The sequence below is a fragment of the Populus nigra genome, chromosome 4 (assembly GCF_951802175.1).
Source record: "Populus nigra chromosome 4, ddPopNigr1.1, whole genome shotgun sequence".
Classification (NCBI taxonomy): domain Eukaryota; kingdom Viridiplantae; phylum Streptophyta; class Magnoliopsida; order Malpighiales; family Salicaceae; genus Populus; species Populus nigra.
The window spans coordinates 20,752,519-20,774,404 of NC_084855.1; the positions used below are offsets into that span (position 1 = coordinate 20,752,519).

Genomic DNA, 21,886 nt, shown 5'->3' on the forward strand with positions numbered 1-21,886 from the left:
TAAAAGCAAGGCAGAATATGTGCTCCAATTATCAAACAAAGCAGCACAAGATGCTGCTTATTTTATTACATACCAAACCATTAATATAAAATTCATCAACCTACTAGGAACCAACAAGAACATTCCACAAGGCATCTCTGCTCCAAATCAAAGATCAAATGCATCAATGCGGTGAGTTCGCATTGGTTTGATCCAAGTGGAACATTTCCATACCTCCACCCCCATTAGCATAATAATCCTTTATTAAACCACTAGCTAGACATGCAAGATTCAACCTACACACAAGAACCCACTAGATAGACTTCCACTGGAACCATGCAGCATTCTCCCGTGATGACCTCGTTACTCAGTCTTTTCTACTGGGGTTTCTGTTTCAACCTTCTCCTCTGTTTCAACAGGCTTCTGTTCTTCCTTTACTTCTTCTTCCTTTGGGGCTTCGACTGCAACCTCCGTTTCTTCTGCCGGTGCCTCACCGGGCTCTGTAGTCTCTTTAGCCTCCTCGACAACAGGCTCTACGGGTACTTCCGGCTCCTCTTTTGTCTCCTCAACAACCGGCTCTGGTGTTTCCTTAGGTGTCTCCTCCTCAGTTTTCTCTAGTACTGTTGGCTCTTCTGCAGCGATCTTGGTCTCTTCGAGCACCTCTTTCGTTTCAGCTTCAGCTGGGGCCTCGGGCTCTGGTGCCACGGGCTCCTCAGATGCTGCAACTTTCTCTGCTTCTTTTGGCTCTTCATGAGTTACTGCCTCTGGTGCTGCAGTGACCGCTTCTTCTGTGGTGGTCTCAACCTTGATTGGTTGTTCATTTTTTTCCTCTACAAGTGCATTCTGCGCTGACACAACCTGCAGGATACGTTGTTAAAAGAAAAGAATGTTCACCAAAATGCTGATGAGGTCTTACCATTTGTTATATATATAGAGATGAATATACGAGTTTTCAAATATGAACATCCACGAATTAAAGATCATAATTAAGATGGAGGTGTTGATCTTGATGTACATTCCATCAGCATAAAACTTATCAGAGTTATATATAAATATATTTAATGACTTGGAAGAAGTATATAGATGAAATCTGTTAAATAAACTTCTCAAGAGGGAGATTAAATCATTCTTAGTGAATGAGTTACCTCAACAGTGGCCATTGGAACTAGAAGGAAAATAAAGCACAGCTGGGATACAAAAGAAAACTGTAAGAAGCAAAAAGGTAGGAGTAATTATCACAGAAGAGGATGAAGAAAATTGCTTTTGAGTATTTGATGCAGAGTACTGATGAACGAGGGTGGATTTATATAGAGATGTAGGGGGCTCTCTCGAGCGAGTGAGTGAGTGAGTGAGAGAAGAGAGCTACCGTTCGAGGAATCTTGGGATTTGACACCACAGCTGATGTCATTAAAGAATCGATGGAAGTGAATTGCCTTTTAGAATATTTTTTATTTATAAATATATTATAATAATATTTTATTTTTAAAAATTTATTTTGATATATGTATATTAAAAAAATTAAAAAAATGAAATTTTAACAAATCTCCATTTGGGCACACGATTTAATTTGAAAAAGCTAAAATAATGGAGGCCATTTTCATCTTAGCCATCATCTTCTTTTGGTCGTGTGTGCTGATGTGCTTTGTGCAGTCGGAGTCGGTCATGTAGGTGACCTGATTATCATCCATTCATGTTCTCAACTTGCCATTCGTCCTTAACAACTCCCTCCCTTTTTCTTTTTCTTTTTTTTTAAGGATAAATGAATTAATTTTTAAAGAAAATAATGAAAATAATTTGTCAAAAATTTTAAAAGTAAAAAATTCCAACAATGCTGGGTCACCAAAATTATTAAGAATATTTAAGAAATAAAAAAAATTGACCAAAAGAACTTTCAAAAAAGCTATCTTTATTTTTTTTAATATTTTTCAATATTTGCTTGCACTACAAACCAGTACTGTGATTTTCTCTGTTAATTAATAATAATAATAATAATAATAATAATAATAATAATAATCACCCTTAACCAATAGGTATAATTTACTTCAAATAAAAGAATAAAACTCTGACGTGGAAATTTAAGTTGGTCCCACGCTCTCTCTCGGCCATTGCTTCATCAATTATGGTATTTCATAAAAATTTTAATTTTTTTTAAATAGTTTTAATATATTAATATTAAAAATAATTTTTAAAATAAAAAATATTATTTTAATATATCTTTAAATTAAAACTACTTTAATAAACGAGCTATCACATTATCAAACGCTATTTAAAGTCGGCGGATCCCACGAGATGCAGGGATAGCAACATTAGTGAAGGACTGGATCAGCTGAGCTGGAGTTGGTGGACGGCCGTGTCCACGGATTTCGTAGCTGTCGATTACGTGTCAACAGTTTTCTTTTCTTTCTTTTTTTATTTTCTTCTACTTTTCCAGATGGATCCAAGCCTCCAAGAACGAAACATTGGCTACAGTTTGAAAACTGTTAAAAATGTTAAGATTAATAAGATTAGCAACATCATATTAAGTCAAGGAAGGTTGAAGCAGCTTAACCGGTTAATATTTAAATTTGTTTTTTATAGATTTACCAGTTTGAATCTTATAAATTTCTAAACTACTAAAGATTTACGTAGTCGTTAACTTCAGGACCCGTGAGATTAGTCGAGATGCGTACAAGTTGGTCCGAACACCTACGTTCATAATAATAAAAAAAAAAGATCAATTTAATAAAATTAATAATAATAATGTATTTATCAATAACATTATATAATTATAAATTGTTGAGAGTTCTTTTCTCTTTACATGTTATCAAAGCTTCATTATATATTTTCTCACTCCAAATCTTCCTTGATTTTTCACAAAACTAGAAATTTTATTATGCAATGACATGATTTTATCCTTAATTATAAATTTTTCACACCAAATCTTTCTAATAATAATTTTTTTTTTATCACTGCTCAGGATGTCAAAAAAGACTGTCAGGATAACAACTAGAAACTTACATGATCATTAACTTCAAATACTGTAAGATTAGTTGAGGTACGCGCAAGCTGGCTCAGATACTCACGTTAAATTAAAAAAAAAGAACCTTCAAAATCGTCTCTCCTTATATTTTTCAGATAAAAAGAGTCATAACTTATCTCACTACTTAAGATCATATGATAGTTGCAGCGCTTACTATAAAAAAACTTGAAAAATTACGGGATAATCTGGACTCTTATAATGACATTGTTTGCTCTTTGTGAGACAGACCATAGGAAATGTAAATTGAAGCCCTTTTTTATGGGACTCAATGACATATTCTTTGATAAATATGCTAGATTTTGCAAAGGCATACTCATCTATTGTATTAGAAGAGGAGCAACCAAGCCTAGGTGTTGCACGCGAGGTAACAAAGGTCTTAGCCATGGCCATTTGAAGGGGTGAACCGATAGCTCTGGGTGAAGATGAAGATGCTGGTGGTAACATAATAACAATGATAAAGATGATTGTGAGGTAATTAGATTAATACTAAAAGAAAATATAATGGTGATGGAGGAGGAGGTTGTGAGGTGATGGTGGACTGGTGGTGGTGAAAAAAAAAGATGATGGTAAAATAAAAAATGATTAAAATAATTTTATAATATTATAATTGAATTACTATTATTCATAAAATATTTTATAAAATTTTATGATGTGAAAATATATTACATTAAATGAATTAAGTTTTAAAATTAACTATAAAATATTATATATTAATTAATTTTTTTATAAAATATTTCATGGGAAATAAATATAAAAAAATATATTTTTTAAATAAACATAAAAAAATTTAAAAAATATTTTTCAATAGCAGGAAACAAACGAACCCATGGTCTACAATATTTTACCTAGTCATAGTGCTTTTGGTTACCATTAGATGACAAAAATGACGATGATAATGCATCTCAATTCTTCTGATCCCTAACATGTTGCATTTAATTAACTCTTCATCAACATAAAATTGATGATGTAGGATCACGTGAACCCTTCCTGTAAGAATAATAGCAACATGCATTTTTGTGTACGGATCAACAATTGGGAACGGGCATCGTTAAAATCCGACATTACCACCGTAAGGCGATAATGCCATGAATTTTGTATAGTTTTTTGTGGATCTCCATGCCAACAAACCCTAATTGAAAACTTCGTACGGTAGCAGGCACCCATTTCTACATCGAGATGCGTTTGCAGCATGGAATGATTGTTGCTCGTCGTGCCGTTTCGTTCTCCAAATAGAATAGGGGAGAGCTACAAGAACTCGAGAAGTCTCCTGTGAAAGGAGCTGTTCTGAAAGGTGTAAAGGGCTTGTCTTTTAGGTCTTGGTTCAGGTTTTGGGCGGTGGGCTAGGCTACAAAAGTGGAGCCGAAGTGGGGTTACAGTACACCAATGAGGTCATGCCAGGTGTAATACACGCCACCGGCCACATGGGATGATGCTGGATCCATGTCATGTCGGATGGAACAAGGTCAATTGGGTTTCAAAAGAGATGGTCCCCGGGATGATGATGAACCATGGAGGTTTGGTGGAAAGGATGAAACTTTTGGAGGAGCCGCCTGTCTCCGTCGAGTGACAGTCTCTTGGAAGCAAATGTTTTGTGTTCAACGATATGGATGATTGCTAGCTTGGTATTTTGGAAGCAAGATCCAGATTTTGGAGTTAAATCAAGCTTAGTCATGTTGCACCATTTGCCTGTTTTAACCTCGCCATGTGAGCTCATCATAGACAAATGGTAGATATATATTATGATCAGTACTGGGGCTTGGAAGTTAAGAGGTTTAATCAAATCTTAGCACCTAAGATAATTTTCTTGCAAATCTTTTTCCATAGCCATGATTAATCCTACGATTTTCGCAACTAAAAACTAAACTGTTTGTGAAGGTTTGGCGCTACTAAGGATTTGGTTTGTTCACCTTGTTAAGTCATGTTCATGTTGTCTCAAACCTTATTATAAAATTCGAGCTCACCAAGACTTACTTGTTATATGCCCTTTCAACTTTTGTTTTTTTGTTTTTATGAGTTATCAAGTAATCTAATACATTGAATCTTACTTCATCCAAATCCTTTATTTCTACAAGCATAACATATTAATAATGTATATGGTCATGATAAGCTGTACAATCCTTTTAAGTGATTGTACTATGAGTTACATCGGGTAATATAACTTCAATGTTTTAAGTCAGAGTAAATGGCAAGGCTCCTTTGGTGATTTTATGTGTAGTTTAATATGCCTATAGTACTTCTCATGATAATGTATCTTGTCAAGTCTTATGATTGTTTTTGATTAATTTATGTACGTTAAGAATCATATTTTTATTGGTTGATTTCACTTGTCTATTGGCCAAACCATAATTAGGAGTATAATGAATTATTATATCCTCCCTACGAATGTCATGATCCATTTTTTTTACCCTTCTAAAGTATAAAAAAGGCAAAACTTATTTCAATAAAAAAAACAGAGAAATAAAATACACACACTTTGACTAAGTCACTACAAAAAAAGTGTAAAGAGACCAACTCAAACAACATTGATCAAAATATACAACCATTATGGAGCTAAGTTAATCATTCCACCAAGAAAGCTTGTATGAGCTTCATTTATACCAATAAATAGATTGGCAAAGAAAGGAACAATAAGAGCTAAGTTAAAAAGAGAGAATGAGGGAAAAGAGAGTTTAATTTGATAGAAGTGAGCCAAAAGGTGAGAGGGAAGAAAAGAGAAGAAGAAGGGAAATAAAAGAGAGAAAAGAACCCAAAACCATATAAAAAAAATGAGAGAAAAGAGAGTTTTGGATTGAAAATAAAGTTGATGCAAGCTAGAAAGTTATGGAAAGGAAAGAAGAAAAAAGAAAGACAAAGAAAAAGAAAGTAAGAGGAAAAAAGGCAAAAACCAAAGAGAGAAAGAAACCTAAAATAGATACAGAAAGCCACCTAAAAACCATACTATTATTAGCACATCACAATATTTACCAGTAGTGACCACCACGATAATTCCTTCCTTGTCTAGAACCAATGTAGCCATAAACAATCCATCTCTTCTTTAGTCTTAACACATGTAAAAATACATAAGAGAATTCCTAGATGGCAATATTATCTAATTTCAAAAATGTTTTGGATGAAATTGATAAAATTACTTAGCATGTGATGAAATTCAGAAATGTGTGAGTTTTTATTAAAATAAAAATAATAGTAATAAACTAGTTTTGTTGCCCACATTTGACTGCGGGTATGGATTTGAGGTGTTAGTAATGTCGTTACAAGCTTCTTCTTCTTTTTCTTTTTTTTTTCTTGCAAATGTCGCCAACTGATATAAATTGGGACCTTTAAAAATGAAAAATAAGTTGTCACCTAGTAATTAAAGAAAACTAGAAATTCTATAACATATATTAGTTCTAAACATTTAGATAAAGTATTAGTTATGTTTAAAGGAAGTTATACATCATTTTTACCACATTCTTTCAAATGAAATGTTATATTTGCTATATGTTTACTCTTAAATTCATTTCCATCCCATTAGATATCCTAATATTTTCTAATTTATTTTAATTGTTATGTGTTTAAGGGAAGTTATACACCACTTTTACAGTTTATTCACAATTTATTTTAATTTATTTCTAATTATTTATGAAAAACATCGATGTCAGTCCCTAGAAATGGAAGACTCGTTGACTTGGCAATTCATATAAAAATTGATGCTCATCCCTAAAGATACAAACTTGTTGACTAGGTCATTCACAAAAAAAAAAAACTAGTGTCTATCTCTAAAAATAGAAGACTCATTAATTAGGTCATTCATGAGATATATGGTGTCCATCCTTAAAGATAGGAGACTTTTTGACTAAGCCATTCACAAATAAAAATTGATGTTCATCCCTAAAAATAAAATACTCGTCGATATAGTTTAATCATATTTATATTTTTCTGTTATACTTTAAGAAATTACACTTTGCATCTTGAGTCAAACAAAAATTTCAAAAACGATCCAAAGATGAAACTACCCTCATATATAATATTTTAGAAGCGACATATCACATTTACTTTCTCTTATCCCACTTTGCCTCTCCTAATAATCACAATATCTAATAGAAATATTAACCCTAAAAACTATAAATTGTTTAATCTTCTATTTTTTTTCCTCATAGATCACAATCTCTCAACTATTGCATCTTTTTATTATTTATTAAAAACTATAATCTTTTTCTATGTCACATATTGGTGTCCAAATTCTACAATCCACTTTCTATATGTTCTTCCTTATTTTTTCTTTTCTTTTCTTTTCCTTTTTTTTCCTTATATCTTTTTAATGATTTTAGATTTAGGCTTCCTTGTCTCTAGATTATGTTGTTTGGTAACTAACTTAGGCTTTCTTTTTCTTTTTGGTTCAAGGTATAAGCTAGAATTTTTTATTTTACAAGTATTTTATTTTCTCTTAAATTCACTACAAGATCAAACCCATTTGATTAAAAACAGAAAAAGAATGTTCTTGAATTCAAACTAATTTAATTGCATTCAATTTCCTTTCCAAGGACACAAAAAATTATAAAACCAAAGAAACTAGTTGATTGTGAGGTAATTTATTTTTCTTATATTCCTACCATTTAGACATTTTCTTATGGCTTACAATTGAGTAGAAAGAGATTAGAGTCATACTTGGCATTTCATCTTTTGTTTTGACCATGTTTGTTTTGAATAGAAACTTATATCAACTAAAGTCTCAACCATGTTCACTAGAATAGAGACAAATGTTTTGGGTGGAAGAACATTTTATACCAAATTTAAAAATATATCACACAAACTATTTAGATTTGTCCCCGACTTGTTCATTTTAAATCAACCACTTGAATTATACAAAATTTGATAGGTTGTTGGATGCACATAAATTGTTTGATGAAATGCCTAGAGAGATTTCATGCCAAAAAATAAACAAGTTTTAGGGGGATTATGGATGCCATTATTATAATTATAAATTATGGATGTCAATTTTATTATTTTGAGACTCTAAGGGCTATTTAGTTATTAAAATGAATAAAATGACAAACTTGTAAATATTTGGATATTTTATTTACTTTTTTTACGTGTGAGGTTAAGGATGTAAATTATTATTTAGCATGTAAACCCCAAGATGATGAGAATCAACAAGTGACATTGTTTGTGCTAATTTAGTCAATTATAAGGTGAGGGGCCAATATGATTAAAGAAGCACTTAATGAGCCTATTCATGATATTTAGACCAAGATAAGTTTCAAGATTACAAACGAAATATTTATTTCCCTAACATTTATGATTCTCCTACAAAGACAAGGATTCCTAATATGGGTTAGACAATAGAGGTGGCAACATGGAGTTCCTTATTTGTTAAGGATTCAAATAGTAGCATGGGATTAATTACTTTGCAAGGACAACACATAGGCAATATAGAGATAATTAATTTAATACTCAGCAAGTTTTTTCCTACATTAATTAATTCTACATAGTTAGGAAGTTTTGGGTTCCTACATTAATTAATTTTATAAAGTTGACAAGTTTTGGATTCCTAATAATCCAAGTACATCAAGGCAACAATTATCTAATTCTATAGAGTTAGAAGTGTTGGTTAAGAATTTTTAAAGGGTATAAAGTTCAGCTATCTTATTATGCAATGGAGATTATTTTCGCAAAGACTTTTTAGGGACATACAAAAATTTGTTTAATTATTTTAGTTTTAACTCTTTGTTATTTATTTGGTTCAGGCACTTTAAGCTTAGATGTACCTACCCTAATTGGAGTGTTTGTTATTGCTCGTTTAAGAATGACAATGGTCTCTTCGGCAGCTTCCAATTGCTCACTCGATTCTGCCGCAAGATAAATATACAAACTCTCAGCCCTTTCAGCGTTTTCCATAGCTTCCTTCAAGCGATCAATGATAAAGCGTTCTTTGCCTTCTTTCTCATGCTTTATCAAAGTCACAAGACACATCAATCGTTCCCAGAAACTTCCATGACTTTGGGTTATACAATCTTTAGAATCAACCACGTTTTGATACCAATTGTCACAGGGTTAATTTTTTCACCCTAAAATTCAGTCTTATGCAGCAGTCTAGTCCTGACTAGACTAAGCCTTGCCTCTTCTTTTCACTTATATTTGCTTGTAACCAAGTGTTTTGCTCACCTAAAGAGGTTCCCATAATTGCCTTGTTGTAAGCAAATAACATACACAAGTAAATGAACTCAAAACACACCAAGAATACAAGAAGATCTCTCAATCTTTATTAATCTTGTCAACAAAGGATTACACAATATAAGCATATATGCTATGCATAATGATTGTATACTGCACAGCCAAGGCTTAACAACCTATTTATAGACAAAGATATGTGAGTTGCAAGGCACAACCATGATCCCTATTTTCCAGGACATAGTGGGGCATTTTCTCCCCCATATTCCCATGATCCTAGTAGCTTATAGAGCAACTCAGTTCTGCCCCTATGTTCTCATGATCTGGATGTTAACAATTGCCACCACTAACCAACAATTCACATATCCATCTAGCAGTCTCAATCGCTAGTTTTTGCTGCATCTGTTGCTTTTGCTTGGAAGGTCCATGATCCAAGCCCCACGTACATGCCAAGTCAAGAGCTCAATGACTCGCCCAAACTGTTGCACATTGCTTTCCAAATTCATCGCTGCCTATACAAGGCCGTCGCTATTTATCGTTGTTGAATTCTAGGCATTGTGCATTCATTGACGCATCTTCGCTCCTAAAGCTCTAACAAACCACCCCTACCAAAAGAGTCTGACTTCTTATTGAAATAGAAGTGATGTATTCTTGCACCTAATCTTTGAATTGCCACAAATCTATATCATTTTCACATAAAACCACTACATTTTTCTCTCATTTAACTAAAAACTCAGTTTGTTAATTCTTCTTATTTTGGCTGAGTCGATGATGATCCATGATCTTGACGATACCATCATCAAACTATTTATGAGTTGTAGGAGGAGCTCTTTGTGACTTACTTCATTTTGGATCCTTTTAAACTTCATGAAAAGGTCGCAAGTAACTTACATGAAAAGTAGAATGAAGCTTTAGGCATTCGGGCAGCTTCAACAGCCCCCACCTTTTCTATGATCTCAAAAGGTTCATCGTATCTCAGCACCAACCCTCAATGCTTCGTCATCCCTATAATTTTCTTTTAGATTTGTGGAGTTAACTTGAGCAACACCTTATCGCCCTTACTAAATTCTAGCGATCTTCGCTTTCAGTTAGCATATTTCAACATCCTTTTTCTTGCTTTACGCAAGCTATCTTAGGCTTCATTAAATAACTCTTACCGCTCCATCATAACTCTATACACCGTTAGACTTTTCCCATCAGATTTCTACACTGCAATCTTAATAGGAGTTTGGGGTTTTGCCCTCAAACGAACTTGCTTTTATTACCGAGGAGTTTTTAAGATTGTAGCAAATCTGCAAACTATCCAGCAACTCCAACCAGTTTCGTTGCATTCCTGTCATGTAGTGCCTCAAATATTCATCCAATAGAGCATTTATCCTTTCCGTATACCCATCGATTTGCGGATGATTGGTAGTGGAAAACTTTAGCCTTGTCTTCATCATGTTGAACAACGCTATCCAGAATCTGCCTGTGAATCGCACATCACGATCACTTACAATATCAAAAGGTACTCCAAAATACTTCACAATGTGTCGGTAGAATAACTCAACAGCCACTTCAGTTGTACACACCATCGGGGCAGCCACAAACACTACATACTTGATGAATCTGTCTACGACAATCATGAAAGTGTTCATGTCATCCACCTTTGGAAACCCAATAATGAAGTCCATCAAAACTGATACCCAAGGCTTGTCTGGAATCGGTAGCAGCTATAACAAGCTGCCTCTCACTGTCGTAAGGTCTTGTCTTGTTGGCATACTAGACAAGTCTTGACATAAAGTTCTACGTTGTCATCCATCTTCAACCAATAATAAGTTTGAAATAAAAGAGCAACCATCCTTTCTCTACCTAGATGTCTAGCCCACTGTGGGTCATGAGTCTTTGTTATTAAATATTTCTGCATCTCTCTATTTGACATAAAGATTCGACCCCTCTTTGCATAGAGTGGGTCTTGTTTTAACCAATAACTCTATATTGTCCCTTCTCGTACAAAATCAACCAGCTTCTTGTACGATGTATCTTCTCTAGTAGCTTGACAAAGTTGACCCAGCATGTCTGACGCCACTTGATAAATAACAAGGATAATAGTGATTACCACATGTCTGCTAAGTGCATCTGCAACTTGATAATGCCTCCATGGTTTGTGCTCCTATACAAAGTCATACTTGGCCAAGAATTCTTGCCACCGAGCTTGTCGCTACGACAATTTCTTTTATATCCTAAAAAAGATGTTAGCAATGTTGTCAGTCTTAACAAGGAATCTTGACCCCAACAAATATACTCTTTATGTGCCAAAGCAGTGCACCACTATAGTCATTTCCTTCTTGTGAGTTGAGTATTTATGTTAAGCGTCATTTAACTTGCGACTCTTGAAAGCAATTGGATGTCCCTCTTGTAAGCACTCCCTCAATGGCCTTATCTGAAGCATCAATATGTACTTCAAATGGCTTCTCAAAATTAGGCAGCCCCAAGATTGAAGCTGATGTTATCGTTGTCTTCAGCTTTTCAAAAGCTTGTTGGCAGTTAATAGACCATACCCATCTCTGATTCTTCTTTAGAAGATCTGAGAGAAGAGTTGTCTTCTTGCTATAGCCCTCAATGAATCATTTGTAGTAGTTTGCAAGCCCTAAAAATGATTTTAACTCCAGGACTGTCTTTGGAGCTGACCATTCAACGATGACTTGAATCTTTCATAAATCCATTTTTATCTATCCCTCCCTGATTAAGTGACTTAAGAACATGATCTCAGTTTTTACAAACTCACATTTTTCTCTCTTCATATACAATTCATATTTTTTCAATCTACTTAGAACTTTAGAAAGGTGAATTACATGATCTTTTATGTCTCTACTATAGATTACAATGTCATCTAAGTATACTACAACAAGGTTGTCCTAAAAATCATATAAAACATTATTCATCAGATTATAAAATATTGATGGAGCATTTATTAGGCCAAATGGCATAACTAGAAACTTGTATGAGCCTACCTCGTCATATGAGTAGTTTTTTGCTCGTCATCCTCAGCAACCTGAACTTGCTAGTATCTCGATCGCAAGTCCAATTTTATAAAGATAGAGGCTCCACACAATCTGTCCATCAAATCTTGAATAAAAGAAACTAGATATTTATTTTTTATGGTTACCTTGTTAAGTGCTCAGTAGTCCACACACATTTGAAGGCTCTCATCTACCTTCTTTTGAAATAAAACTGGAGCACCATATGAAGCCTTGGAAGGATGGATAAACCTCATGTCGATTAGTTCTTTCATTTGCTTCCTTAATTTTGCCAATTTCATTAGCGACATTCGATAAGGGGCTTAAGATGGTGGCTTTGTTCCCGGAACTAACTCAATCCGATGGTCTATAGCCTTTCAAGGTGGGAGTTTCTTCAGTAGCTGAGGCGACATCAGATCCTCAAATTGCTTTAGCAAATTAGCAATTTTGTTTGGCACCTCCTTATAGTAATTTGCTTTCTTGTCCACTATTGTCGCAAGAAAAACTTCTCCACCTTTCGCAATACTTTGTCAATAGCAATGGCCGAGATCAAGCTTTTTCCACCCCTAATGACATTCGTCATTACGACATTACAACATGGGACAAAACATGGGCATCCTTCACTTATAATCATGACTCCATTGAAATACGACATCAAAACAATCTTGGTTTTTCTCAAGAAATCAAGACCAAGAATAATATCGTAATCAACAAGATTTGCAACCAACATGTCCTGCTCACCTCTCCATTAATCTAGTGTTATTGGCACATCATAAGGCATTACTGAAATTTTTTGTGCCTTCGAGTTTACTTCCTTCATTAATGTATGGCTATCACTCAGCTGCAAGCCCAGTTCCTTCACCAATCGATCAGCTATAAACGTGTGAGTTGCAACTAAATCCAGCATAGCGCCGATGTCTTTGCCATTTATCCCAATTCTCACATACATTAGATTGTTTGCAAACCCTAATTTCCCTTTTCGCAACGCATCAATGATTGTTAAGTCTTAATCAACAAGGCTGGTTTCGACAACCACATCCCCTGATTCAACTACTAAGCAGTTTAACACATATTGATTGATGTGTGTAACTACTCCCTCATCCTCACCGCTATCTCTTTTTCCTCACCGAATAGCATTCAACTTTTTCCTCTTCGGAAATTTCCTCATAAAATAAGGACTATCACAAATGAAGTTAGTAAAGTTTGATTTAGTACCTTTACCTTGTGTACCCATTAACTTAGTTTTGCCCTATCCATAACAGCTTTCGATACACCCCCACCAAACTTCTTCTTCTTCTTCTTCTTCTTCTTTTCCTCCTTATCTTTTTCCCTAGACTTGAAATAGATTGATGTATAACCCTCTCTAGTAGTTGATTTAAAATCAACTAAACTTTCCGAAACAACAATAACGGAGGATAGATTTTTTGTATTATGTCGTCTTGGTTTCACTTGCGCCCAAGGTTTAAATCCAAACATGAAGTTGAATAACCTGTCCTCCTCGGACATAGTCTCAATGTTTAGAATCAAAGAACTAAAATATTTAACATACTCATGAATTGACCTTTCATGTTTGAGCCTTTTCAATTCTTCTTGCGCAATCTAAGATGTGTTGTTCGGAAGGAACTGCTCTTTCAGCTCCTGCTTAAGATGATCCCACGTCTCAATCTTTAGACATCCAGAATTTAAGTCCTCTTTGGTTCTCGTCCTTTACCAAAGCTTAGCATCACCCGTGAAATACATCATGGTGAGATCAACTTGTTCAACCATGCCGATCTTTGCAACACTAAAGTATTGCTCCATGTCCCATAAAAAATTTTCAAGTTCTTTGGAACTTCTTGCCCCACCGAAAGACTTTGGTTCAGACACTTTAGGCTTATATGTACTTACCCCAATTAGAGTGTTTGTTATTGCTTGTTTAAAAATGGCTATGGTCTCTTCAGCAGCTTCTAATTGCTCACTCGATTCTATCGCAAGAGAAATGTACAAACTCTTATCCCTTTCAGTGATTTCCATAGCTTCCTTCAAGTGATCAATGATAAAGCGTTATTCGCCTTCTTCCTCATGCCCTATCAAAGTCTCAAAAAGCATCAATCGTTTCTGGATAGCTTTCATAACTTCGGGATGCGCGATCGTAGAATCAACCACACATTGATATCAATTGTCATAAGGTTAAATTTTTCACCTCAACATTTAGCCCTATACGGCAGTCTAGTCCCAACTAGACCAAGTCTTGCCTCCCTTTTTCACTCGTATTTGCATACAACTATGTATTTTGCTCACCCAAAGGGGTTCCTATAATTTCCTTGTCGTAAGAAAATAATATATACAAGTAAATGAACTCAAAGCACAACGAGAATACAAGAAGATCTCTCAACCTTTATTAATCTCGTCAACAAAGGATTATATAATATAAGTGTGTGTGCTATGCAAAATGATTGCATACTGCACAACCAAGGCTTTGCACCCTGTTTATAGACAAAAATATACGAGTTGTAAGGCACAACTATGTTCCCTATTTTTTAAGACATGGTGACACACTTTCTCCCCCATGTTCTCCATGAACTTCGTGGCCTATTTTCCAGCAAGTAATGGGCAGTTCCTCTTCCATGATCCCAAGATCTTAGTAGCTTGTAGAGCAACCATGTTCTGCCCCCATATTTTAGCTCCCATTTCCCTTTAGTCCTTGGTTTTGGATTTATTCTATTTAACCCTCAATTGATCAATAAACTTTTAATTTCTTCAATTTAACCCTTGATTCAGTCAATTTTGATCCCTCTATTTACGCGCCTTTTATAGTTTGGTCCTTGGTTTCGGATTTTTTCAATCAAGTTCCTAATTGGCTATCAAACTTTAATATTTATGCAATTAAGCCCCTGATTTGACCAAATCAACTCTTAAAAATTGTAATTTGACCCCTGAACTTTAATTTCTTCCAATTAAAGCTCAAATTGACTTAAAAATCAATTTCTCTTACCATAAAACCCTTTATAAATTCAATTAAACCTCCAATAAAATTTAATTGAGTCTATAAATATTATTTTTTTGACATTTTCTTCTTCAAATTGAATTTTTTTTTGTCAACGAGGCTCTTTATCAGTCAAAAATATATTGTTAAATCTCAATCTTTGTTTTCTTTCAACCTCCTTAACCAATTTTTGGTTACTTTTTAGGCGCTCTGGCCTCCTCTTCTCCCTTCTATTATTACTTTTGGATTTCTTTCGAATATATCTTTTTTTTTTGTTTTGGAAGAGAAAAGATAATTTTGGGGAATAACCCAAAAATAGGTTATAACAATAATTATTCAGAAGAGAAAAATATAAAACTTTTTGTAGTTGAATTTACTAATTATGTTATAATTTGGTAGGATTAACTTATTTTGAATAGGAAAAGAAATTATAAATGGCCTACTGACACATGGGATACAATGAAGACAATCATGAAAAAGAGATTTATGTTAGAACATAATTATTTGGATTTATATCAAAAGTTACAAAGTCTAACTCAGGTTCCTAAAAGTGTAGAGGACTACCATAATAATATGGAAGTAACTATGATTCTGTAAAATGTAAAGAAGGATCAAGAAGCTACCATGACTAAGTTTATAAATGGTTTGAACAATGGGATAATGAATGTGATGGAGTTAGAATATATGATGCATATGGCTATAAAGGTGGATTGATAACTTAAGAGGAATGGCAATACATGGCAAGTTTAGAATCTTGGTTTCTTTTTGACATGGAGACTAAATTATAGGAAAGAGAGGGCTTCTAAAACCAAGTTGAATATAGGAGCTAAAACTGACCCACCTAAAAGAAAAAAAGAAGTCTTCATTGATATTAAAGGTAAATTTGATACTTAAACAACTCATAATCATGATAATATGTATTTTATATATATGGAAATATGTCATATAATGTCTTAATGTCTAAACAAGATAATTATGATTTTACATGATCATAGGGAGATTATATCCAAAAGTGATAGCAATAATGAGAAGATGTCACCACTTGAGGATGCTAATGCTGGAGATACAAAATATTTGGTTAAGGGTGAATCGCTTGTGATTAGACGAGCATTAAATGTGCAAATTAAAAGGATGATTTAAAGTAACAAAGGGAGAATATATTCCATAAGATATGTCACATCAATAATAAGGTAAGTAGTATGATTATAGATGATGCAAGTTATACTAATGTTGTTAATACTACACTTATTAGGAAGTTGAGTTTGAATACAACAAAGCATTATAAACCTTATAGACTTTAGTGGTTGAATGAATGTGGTGATGTGAAGGTTAATAAATAGTTTTTGTTTTTGTTTTTGATTGGGAGACATAGTGATGAAGTCTTGTATGTTGTAGTTCTTATGTATATGAGTCATTTGTTATTAGAGGGGTTATGATAGTCTGATAAGAAAGTTGAAAATGATGGGTTTAAATATTCTTTTATAAAAGATGGAAAATCTATCACTCTTGTATCATTGTCACCAAAATAGATTTACGAGGACTAATTGAAATTGAAAAGAGAAAGTGAGGTTGGGGGAGTGAAAATTCAATGAATGTCGTGAGGTTGTTAATGAATGTTAGATTTGACTAAGAGAGAAAAGAATAGAGAATTGGTTGATAATTGAGAAAGAAAGAGAGAAGGGAAATAAGAACTGAGAAAAGAGTGTTGAGGGAAAAATAAAAAGTTATGCAAAAAAGAATGTTATTAATAATTTATTTATACTAAGAATCATATTCAAATTTGTGTTGTTTTTTCTTTGTTTCAAGATTATGAGGATGTATTGCGCATTTATCGTGTTTCTAATGGTAAAGTATATGTTTTGGCTGGTTTTGATATTTTTATGAATGGTTTGCCAAATATTTTTGTACGTTATTCACCATTTACTAAAATTATTAGAAAAATTATTGGTCTTATAACTATATATTTAAAGCTAATAAAGGTCATAGGTATGTTATATTTGAACTAGGTGATTTGGTTTTGGTGTATATAAGGAAGGAAAAATTTACAGCTCATAGAAGATTTAAATTGCAACCTAGAGAAGATGGTCCATTTCAAGTTCTTGAATGAATCTTTCAAGTGGGTATAGTATTAGTACTACTTTTATGTTTATAATCTTTTTCTATTTGATGTAGGTAACAATTTAAGGTCAAATCTTTTTTATGAGAGAGGAAATAATCAGAATTAAAAGGAAATGTTGCATATAATGATTAGGCCAATTACAAGGTCAAAGGTCAAGAGGATTAAAGAAGCACTTAATGGGTTTATTTAAAATATTTGAGATAATTCAAGTTTGAAGATTATAATAAAGGTTATTTGTTTCCATAAGGTTTTGGTTCTCCTACAAAGACAAGGATTCTTTATTTGCACTGCAGAATAGAGACTACAACATGAAATTGTTTATTCGTTACATATTCAACTAGCAATTTGAGATTAATTAATTGGCAAGGTTCTTATGCTGAGAAAGGACAACATATAGGCAATATAGGGAGAATTAATTTCATAATCAATAGATTTTTTTCCCACATTAATTAATTTTACATAGTTCACAAGTTTTGGATTTTTAATAGCTCAAGTACATCAAGACAGTAACTAATTAATTCTATAGAATCAAAGTTGGTTAAGACTTTCCAAATGGTACAAACTTCAGCTATCTTATGTAAAGGAGATTATTTAGGCTAAAATGTTTTAGGGACATACGATAGTTTGTTTAATTATTTTAGTTTTAAGTATTTGTTATTTATTTTAGAAGCCTTAAGTTACTTTTTTTTTTAATTGAGTTTTAATATCATCTCATTAGTTTGTTAGGGTTTGTTTATTTTGTAAACTATAAATAACTTGTTTGAAGGGTTAAACAAAAAAAGACTTGGATTATTTTCAAAATAATATTTTGTATATGGCAAAGTAGCTCATACTTGGTTTTTAATTTGAACACTTCAAAACTTATCAAAGATTAACTATCTTTGTGGCATTCATATTTATAATTCTAGTTTTTGATTATTTATAATCAACGGGTTGTTATTCATTCAATAACTTTAATTCTTTGATTCAAAGTAATCATTGTGTTAAGTTTTTATCTTCAATTTGATTTTATCTTTCTTAAATTGTTTTTATCTTGTTTATGGGTTTAAGGATTCTTACCTTTTAGGTTCACATCATAAGATGTAAAGTATAATTTCTGATAGTACAATCGAAAAGTTAAAACGTGATTAAACTATAAGATGCTTTTTTTAATTATCCAAATAAAATATAAAATTCATGAATAAATAGTAACTCATTTCTAAAAATGAATTTTTACACACTTGAGTACATAAAAACACGACATAATAATTTTACACACTTGATATTTTCTCTTTCTAGCTTGGGTTTCTTCATTTCTTTCTTTTCCTCTCTATTTATAGGTAAGGATAAAGCTTTCTTACTTTGATCATGACCATTAATTTTCTTAGGTCATTCTTAATCATCTACAATGATTGTACCCTTTGGCAAAGTATGTTTGAGTTGGCTTTTTGCACCAGTTTTTCAATGAATTTAAAGGGTTAGAGCATGTGTTTTTTGGTTGAACATAAAATACATATACAGAGAAGAAGATGACTTGTTTTTTGGCCTTTTTCAATGGCGTGAGAGTGAGAAATAAATATCGAAAGTCAGTCCAAAAACTTGAAGAAAAGTTGCAGATCCTGCTAGAGAAGAAAATGTACTTTTTTTACCATACACCAAAACAACATCGTTTTGATTCGTTGGCTTTATTTTTAAAATGATGTCGTTTTGATTAAAAGGGAAGTTTTTGTTTTTTCAACACGACCCTCCAAGTTTTTTAAATTTTCCATTTAGGTCCTTGATTTTTTTTCATCCAATTTTGATCTTTTTCTCAATAATTCTTTCAATTTAGTCCTTACTTAATAAAAAAAATCCCTCAATGGTAGCACATTTTCCATTTCAGTCATTGGCTTTTTAATTTTCAATTTTTAGCTAATTTCAACCCTTTTCTTTTAATTTTTTTTTTCTCAATTTCACCCATGATTGCATTAAAAATAGCCTTTTTAATTTTGACACCTTTTTCATTTCGATTCTTGGCTTTTTAAATTCTGATTTCTAGTAAATGTCGCTCATTTCCTCTCAATTTCATCATAATTTCATCCTCTTATTGCATATTTCTTGTCCTTAACCTTCATGTCTCTTCCAATTTGATCCTTAGTTTTTTAATTTTTTATTTGTGGCCAATTTTATCCTTTTGTCTTAATTTCTTCACAATTTTATCCCTAATGACATTTTATTGTCCTTTAACTTTTCTATTTCTTTTAATTTGGTCCTTGACTTTCTTATCTTTAATTTTTCACAAATTTCAATCATTTTTCTTTTATTTGTTTTATTAATTTCACCCCTGATTGCATTAAAATGCCCACAAGCTTTTATGTCTTTTCCAATACAATTTGTTTCTATTTAATTTTCAATTATCTTACCAATTTCAACCATTTTCTCAATCTTTCTTCAAAATTAACCCTTTAATTGCTTTTTTTTTTCTCAATTGTTTTCTTTTTTACCTCTTTTTTGTTTTTTTTATTTTCTTTCTTTCTTTCTTTCTTTTTCAATTGGGAAATTTTGACTATGAAACTTTTTTTTTCTTTGATATTTTTTTTTGTTTTTTTAGGGGGTAAGAATTGAGTTATAACAATAAACACTAGTTGTAATCTCAAAACATACAAAGATAATTTGGTTGAAACCTTATTTGAATAAAAACAAATCTAGGAGAGTAAAATTATAAGTGGTGTTGTTTTCGTGAGCTTAAAAAAAGGGATAAGTCATAGGGAACTCTTCTCCAATATCATTAAACTCGACCTAGCGAGTCAACATTGAAATCTTCTAACTTAATTTTTTACATAGCTTGAGTAAAATTATAAGTGGTGTTGTTTTCGTGAGCTTGAAAAAAAAAGGATAGGTCATAGGGAACTCTTTTCCAATATCATTAAACTCGACTTAGCGAGTCAACCTTAAAATCTCTTGACTTGATTTTTTACTTAGTTTAAGAGACTTTAAATCACCTATGATCAACCCAGGTTTAACACAAAAATCACGAATTGGGTCTTGGGCACGATAATAATGCACTAACTAAGTTTGTAAGCTACTGTTTTTCTTTTCCTTGCCCTTATTCTCTTCCTGGTTTGCCCTACATTAGGTTTAGGTCGAATGGAATTCAATCCTAAATTGAAGAGTTATTAGATAATTAAGGAATAAATTAAAAAAAAAAACTTAAAATGTGATAAGAAGAATTCAAGGCCGATTTATATGGTTTTTATACAATCATGGATTAAATTTAATTAAGCGTAAAAAAATAACAGGTGCATGGAGAACAAGCAGCAACATATAAGAAGTCCCGCCATGTTATTATGACATGTGCGACATCATCCAACCTCTAAAAATATTCTTTTTTCATGTCTCTAGGTATGTCTTAATAGCATTTTCATTAGAAGAGGTGCATGTCGATTTTTTATACGTGTGACGATACCAACAATCAATTTTATTTTTTTTTCTTCCTCATTTCTCCCCATGAATTCCACAATTTTTTTTGTTTATTTTCTTCCTTTAAGGGACTGATGTTTTTCTAGTTGTCAATTATAGTCTTTTGAGTTCTAATCTTAAAAAAAACAAAAAAAAAAGTTTGAATAATATTGCCCAAAATCAAGTTCGAGTCAAATGGCAGATTTGTTTGTACCCCTGAAAATCTAACATCGAGTTCAAATAATATTCCATCATCTAGCTTCCAGTACATTGTACAGGAAAAGCCATGTTGAAGATCCATAGTTGGCCTAAGTGCAATCTCTAGCCTGTAATCGAGTTTCAAATGCCCTGTGGACTTCGATGGGCTGGCTGCCCAAGCAAGAGATCAAAGCGTACCGAAGCCTTTTACTCTTTCACAGCGCACGGGCCTTCAAAATCAACCCAGTTGCTTTGACGCCAACCAACAAATTTTACTTGAATAAATTAGTAAGCAGATTCTTTTTTGCCTTCACAATTTGAATCATTCTAGCCAGAGTCTATGAAGAGGGAGCTCCACCCTAATTAAAAAATGCTGAAACCTATTTGAAAAACACGGTTGCTCCACACTAAAAAAAAATATTTTTTACTTGAATAATATAATGATATTTTTGTTTTTTCATCCCAAAAAAAATTAACATTGGTTTTCAAGGGTATTTAAGTCTTTTTAAATGGTCCATTTTTCATTACAAAATTGACTGGGAATAAATAAATCTTTTCTCATTATGATTGTATAGTGAAACGATAATTGTATAGTGAAATGACCAAAATATCATTAGAAATAAAAAAATTAAAACCTAAAGACAAAGGGTATTTTTTGTATTTTTATAATAGTTTTTCCTTTATTATAATATCAGCCTAAAGGAATTTGGTATTTTAACAAATATAACAAATAATAAATAATTAAAATGCATAGTAAAACAATGAAAATACCCTTACAAGCATAAAAAAAAAAAACTTTGAGTGAAAGGGCTTTTTTTGTCTTTTTATATTTTTTTGTTGTAATTATAAAGTCAGATCAGGGACAATTTGATATTTGACTAAAAACAAAAGAAAAAAGGTGTGTGACGCACTAAGAGGCACCGACGCACTTCAGACAGCTCGTGTGGAACCTCTTGACTTCCAAAAATGCCTTTCTGTCATGTTGTTGGAAGCATCGTCATGTCTTCTTTCTTGTGGAGTGGTGCATGTTGGAGTTGATGGTC

The 21,886-nt window shown here is 32.7% G+C and overlaps 1 protein-coding gene across 1 annotated transcript; it reads right to left on the bottom strand.

Annotated features, from left to right (window-relative positions):
* Nucleotides 1–1,283, bottom strand: LOC133690734 (major latex allergen Hev b 5-like). The gene is made up of 2 exons (XM_062110999.1): nt 1,125–1,283; nt 1–837 (listed from the first exon to the last, which is right to left on the bottom strand). Exons 1-2 carry the CDS (start codon nt 1,137–1,139, stop codon nt 343–345), a joined length of 510 nt encoding a protein of 169 aa, XP_061966983.1. The 5' UTR covers nt 1,140–1,283; the 3' UTR covers nt 1–342.
* Between the last annotated feature and the right edge of the window lie 20,603 nt (nt 1,284–21,886).